General features: G+C 40.4%; 1 protein-coding gene across 1 annotated transcript in view; it reads left to right on the top strand.

Moving 5' to 3' along the window:
* Positions 1–252: 252 nt before the first annotated feature.
* Positions 253–6,000, top strand: part of PMS1 (PMS1 homolog 1, mismatch repair system component) — a 46,789-nt gene continuing 41,041 nt past the window's right edge. Inside the window, 2 exon segments of the mRNA XM_035899028.1 lie at positions 253–814; positions 2,663–2,817. Coding sequence (XP_035754921.1) covers positions 2,686–2,817 — 132 coding nt within the window. The 5' untranslated portion in view covers positions 253–814; positions 2,663–2,685.

Genomic DNA, 6,000 nt, shown 5'->3' with positions numbered 1-6,000 from the left:
GGAGCTGCTGCCGGCCTTGTTTCGGCGCGGCACCCCGTGCTTTTCTTCACGAAAAGCAGAACCGGGAACTGGGGGCCGTTCGTGTGGTTTTTTAGGTGAACTCAGGGTGACCGCAGATTTTTATCTGCAGCTTTCCTGCGTTGTTTTTTGGGGTTTTGTTTGTTTGTTTGTTTTTTGGTTGGGTTTTTTTTTGTCATAATCTGGAGAATTACCTGAGAAGTGGGCTCCTAAGAAGGGTGGCTGTTGGAGTGGGGTTTGGGTGCTGCTGAGGAAACCGGCGAAGGCTGCAGCTATGAAGTTCAAGGAGCTTTTGTTTGCAGTTTACCTGATGGTGTGCAGTATTGCAGCTATTTAGAGAGCCTCCCGTTGCTGGGGTGTCTGACTTTGTTTAGAGGGGTAGAAAGGCTACATTGGTGATGGTGCTCAAACACAGAAAATACTATGCCTTCCCACTGAGCACTGATTGTAGTATGTCTGGTCAGCAAAGAGTTACAGCAGTAATGTGGTTTGAGCTGAAATACCTACCTTTTAGCTAAAAGTAATCAGGGGTTGGATGCGTTTCCACAGGTAGCGAGGACCAGAGATTCCTCCCTCCCAGCAGGTGCCCCTGAGATGTGGCCAGCCTGGCTTCGTGACCACACATGGCATCCTCCCTCTGCCATCCAGCAAACAGCTGTCTCTGACTGGGGTGGTTTGGGTCCAGGGGAGGGCACACTGGGAGCTGGTTCCTCTCCCAAACCACCTGCATCTGCCACACCTCATTGAAAATTCGTCCTTGGGATCTGCAACGTTTTTAAGACCCTCCCTTGTCTCAGTCAGTGTCTTCTTATAAAGGTATCCAGCTCCAGTCTGGCACTTGTCACTAGTAAATCATGAAGCACTTGACATGGGAGTCCTGTTTAACATGTGAATGTGTGAGGAAACCTGCCTCCCTGAATGCATGTGCATGATTAATACTGGTCTGTCTTCAACAACACATCTTCTACCACTCCTCTTCTTTCCCAGTTTGCTTGATGGAAAACTGATTTGTCAGATCTTTTTACCACATCTGAAGGGCAAACTCCCTTTGGAAAACCTCTTTGTAGCTGTTCTTAGAAAAGTTTTAATGTTGCTTCCTCTTTAGAACACTGCCTTTTTTTTCCCCCAAGTAACCCTCTTTTTGCTTTGTCTTTTATGCTTAAAGAGTGGCAGACTTTAGAAGGATATTGAGGCTGAGAAGTGTCCTGTAATTGTTGCATCAGCTGCACATAGCCTGCAGGATGGTGGTGCCCTGGGGCATTGGCTGCCATCCCTCCCTGTGTCCTGACTGTGGCAGGAGGAAATCTGGGTTTGCTCCATTCCTCTGCACGTGCTCATATCCTTGGGATGGGTGCTGAGTGTGCAGTCTGTGTTCTCCAGCAGATAGCTTGGACTGAATTGATGGGGAGGACTGCCCTGATTGTTTGCCTCTCAATGTAAATAACGTTATGTAACATAACCCAGTAAAGAGTGCTTCTGCAGAGAGAAGACACATTCCTTGTAGGACAGAGGAACCCAAGTCTGAACCATTCTTGAGGTGCAAAGAGCTGTCTAGCACCGGTCTTTCTCCACCTCTTCTCATATGAGAGCATGAAAAACTGTGGTTGAGTTCCTTGTGTCATGCTACAAGGATCAGTGAAGATTTTTCCCGGAGCTTGGTTAATCACATCTACTTGGGTAGTTAAGCAGCAATGCATGCAAAAATTTGAAGATCCACTTACAATCTCTTCATGCTAGAGTGTCTCGGTAACACAGCAGGATCTTTGTAAGTGTTTTCAGTGACAAACCAAAATAAATCTCCATTTGCTTATTATAATATGAGGCATCTCTGTTTTCTAGTGGGAGATACAGAGACGCAGAAATAGTCACCTGTCTGAGGGCATGCAGTAAGTCTGATCAGAAAGGAAAGGTTGTAATTCAGAAGTTATTTCTTTTTTTTTTCTCATTATTGCCAGTAGATCACATTGCCATCGAATATAACTTTTGCATTACCACCACAATGCTCCGTCCCCACTTCTTTCCCAACTCCAACACAGTTACCTTCAGGTTGTATCGCTTCCATGACTTTTTGGGTCCTGGGAATTGTCGAGGCAACACAGCAGTGCTAAACGCAGATATTTTTGATACAAGGAGTTTGTAAAACAACAACAACAAAAATTTCAAAAATTAATAAAATAGTAAAAATTTCCATTTTTTTTGCATTTGTGCTGGAATTAGACCTGATGCTGGATAAATGTCCTATCTGAAGACATTTCTGACTAGCTCTCTGGGTTACAATCTGGTCTGTTTACTGTTATAACTGCAAGATCACAACCACATGTTATAGTAATTTACAGGACATGACTATATACATGTGAGATGCTGTTTTGATCAATATATCTCTGAATTCTTAATTTTTTTCATTGGAAGTTTGAGCTGCTTAAAATAATGTTTTCTAGTCTAGACCTCTGTGTTCTGTTTTTTCCACAAGTCAAACTCCCATTGACTGCAGAGGAAGCTGGGTCCAACTGTATCTTGAAAATTGTACTCTTTAGCTGTAATGTTATGTTTCACCTACATTTAAAAGTTGCTGTAAAACAATTGCTTAGAAATTTGTATTTGTAATGTGCCTTTTACATTCTTTTTCTGTTATCTTTCTACGCAGCTTCTCTGACTCTTAATTCCACTATGAAACAGCTGTCGGCAGAAACTATTCGTCTCCTTTCAAGTTCTCAGGTGATTACATCAGTTGTCAGTGTGGTGAAAGAGCTGATAGAAAATTCCTTGGATGCCAGTGCCACAAATATTGATATTAAACTGGTAAGTCCTCTTTCTTTCTCTTACAGAGAATTGCATATAAAATAAGATGCAAGGAGAGTTGTTCCACTGCAAATGTATTTTTTAGGTTACTGCTTTGGGGAATGGAAGGGTATTAACAGTATTTATACATATATATTTTAACCTCAGACAAAAATGGTCTAAAATCAGTTTACATTAATATTTCTGAGGCCCCACTGAAACAGTAAGGTGCATTTGTGCTCCTGAGTGTATCTTGGGGGAAGAACAGTCAGCTTCTTTAATACTTCTTTTCCTACTTACAAATTACTTTTTCTGACTAGCAGCTTGTTTTAAAAGATGCTGGACTTAAGTTTCATTGCTAGACTGGCATATTTAATGCTCATTGCAAAATATTGTCAGGAAGGTGAAATGGAAACAATGGAAAAGGTTAATGGCCATGCTAGATATTTTTGTAGTATAAATTAACACATGTCCCCCCCCATGCTGAGCTCTGGCTACTTCTAACAGTTTATTTTTATAAGATGTTAAAAAAAAGTTGGCATATCACTCAAGGATAGTTTCTGAAAAAAGAAAATGTTGCTTATAATAAAGAACTTGTGCTTTTTTTTCCCCCAAACTGGTTAAAATGGCTAACTGACCAGCTTATCTTGCTGTCATGAATATTTCTGGGTTTGTAGTACTTTGTCAACGGCTGCACAGTAGCAGTATCTGCAACTTAGTAAGAAAGTATGTTGTTACAGTCTGTGTAAATGGATGTATCCAGAATTGTATCCAATTTCCTTTCCTGCAAAGAACAGTGAATGTATAAGCTATTCTTGAATTAAGTGGTAGACAAATGCTCTTAATTAGGAGGGCGATGCAATTTCTGCTTGTTTCTTTGTCCATGTCGCTGCTATATTTTCTGAATGAGTCTTAAGTGTTTTCCTCCTGATTGTGGTTTCCTACAGATGCCAAGGAACATGCTTATTTGTTATTTGCCTTAAGTGAGCTGAAGATAGTCGGTCTTCACTATGGCCTGTGATGACCTCTGTCTGCTCAATATTTAGACTGCATAGTATCTTGCTTCACGAGTAACTCCAAAGTGATTAGCATGTGCCTGGTTCTGGGGTAAGGGCATGGGAATTATTGGATCCCATGAGCCGATCAATAACTACAAGAAGTCAACAGAAGGTTTTGGAGCCTTCAAAAATTGTTAGAGCAAACCTTGTCTCTTTTACTGGAGTGCCGATACAGAGCCATGCAGATAGCTGGGGGAGAAAGCTTTAATCAGCGTGGGTTTCACAGTGTGATAACCAGCTGTTTCCATAGTGAGAGGTCCCAAATCAATTAAAAAGAGCATTTTCAACCGTTTCCAATGCATGAGTCATCTGCACTACTTTGTCAGTTCAGGCCAGTCCAAACCACTGTATTTCTAAAACAAACAAACAAACCTGGCTTTACACAGGTTGTTGGTGAGTAAACAAGATTTGCTGATTGTTCTTCTGTGAGTACTAGAGGAGAAGAGAAAGCCTGCACTTTGCACAACTGTACACAGTAATACTGTAAAACAGTGGATTTTTTTTCTGGGATTTTTTTGTGATAAGAATATTTTTATGTCAAAATACTATTTTTATTACGTGAAATTTAAGTAAGGTTGACCACATAATAGAGCACAATGACCACATTAATTCTGGGTTAGTTCAAAAGCATAATACAGAACAGAAACATTGACGTTTCATTTTACAGTTTGTTTTTTACCTAAAACTTGCAGTATTTTCATTATTTTAACCTTTTCCAGATGGATTAGGAAGACTAGCTGATTCATTCAGAGTAGTTACCCAATTTGCCTGAACAAAGACAGGAATGGCTTTTTTGGAGACAGACAGACAGGAGTTAACCTGCAGGTTCTCAGATAGAAACCATGGCAGTGGTCAGTTGTAGTGGGGAGCTTTGGCTAGTATTTTATTCTTGTTAACTTCTTGGTTGACCAAATTCTAAGAGGTGGTGGTGTTGAGCATCTTTGCACTGTGTATCAACTAGCTTTTAGTGAGAAAAACACTGGGAAAAACATCAGCTTATATTGTAGTTTTAGATAATGTGATACTACTTTAATTACAATGAGAAGCCAGTCATTTGATTAGAAATTGAACTGTGGCCTTTCTGTAAGGTGTTGTGTGGTATCTGTTTATCAATTTGAGCCTCAGCATTGTTGCTTTTAGAAATACAGACATGGTGGAGCTTGCTTTGCTGTTAGCAGCAGGGTCAACTGCCTCTGTAGCATGGCTGTGCATTAAGCATATGGAGAGTGATGGCTTTATTCTTGACATGATGTCCTGGCTTAAGGTTAAAGTATGCTGAAGACCGCTGACGCAGTGATATAATTGCTTGTGTGTGGATAAAGAGACTCCATGGACATCAGTCTGACAGCTTCCCTGACTGACCTCTAACAACAGGAATTTATGAGAATAATCTGCACAGACTGAGAGCCGTATATTCTCATTAATAGAGAAGTTGACCAACAGTCTGTGATAGTAGTTGGAGCAAAGTTGGGATTTGAGAAGGATGATTCTTAGCTACAGGTTCACTACTATTATACAAGATGGCTGTTGTAAAAAGCAGAGACTTGTTTCTGCACCTTTTTTCCTGAATGCATGAAGCGGGAGCTGTAATCTTTAGAACATTCTCACAGGAAGTTTAGCTTGCAGTGAGGTTCCACTGTACACCTGATCATCTCCTTATCGCCCAAAAAGCCAAGTCCTACATCCGTCTACACAGCATTGCTAGACATTTCTGCCTCTCACGATCCATTCATCTTGCTAATGCAAAAGTAACCCAGCAAGAAAAGTGAATTATTTGTGCCAGTTTAATAAGCCAAATTGACCTTCAAGTTCTCATGAGTAACAGAGCTGTAGCTGAAACAAAGATTGGACCATGCAGCTGTGAGTAAAAGAGGAGGGAGTCGAACCATATGGTTTGGCATCAGTGATCTGGTAGAACAACTTAAACATCTCATGGGATCATGACCTTAGTAGTATTTACGTTGTGTAGCATGGTGGAAGGTGTTGACAGAATACAAAGTTTAAGCACTGTTAATACCTTAAGTAAAATGTGTGCAAAATAAAAATGAATAATATTAGAAAATAAATAGAGAATCATTCATGTAACATTCTGATTCAAGTTGAAGAAGCTAGATCTCACTTTTCCTAAGCAGTTAAGTGGTCTGGA

The sequence above is a fragment of the Egretta garzetta genome, unplaced genomic scaffold (genome assembly GCF_000687185.1).
Source record: "Egretta garzetta isolate BGI_Z169 unplaced genomic scaffold, ASM68718v1 scaffold297, whole genome shotgun sequence".
Lineage (NCBI taxonomy): Eukaryota > Metazoa > Chordata > Aves > Pelecaniformes > Ardeidae > Egretta > Egretta garzetta.
The sequence above is the reverse complement of the archived record's forward strand: the minus strand, read 5'-3'. Positions and strand labels throughout refer to the sequence as shown.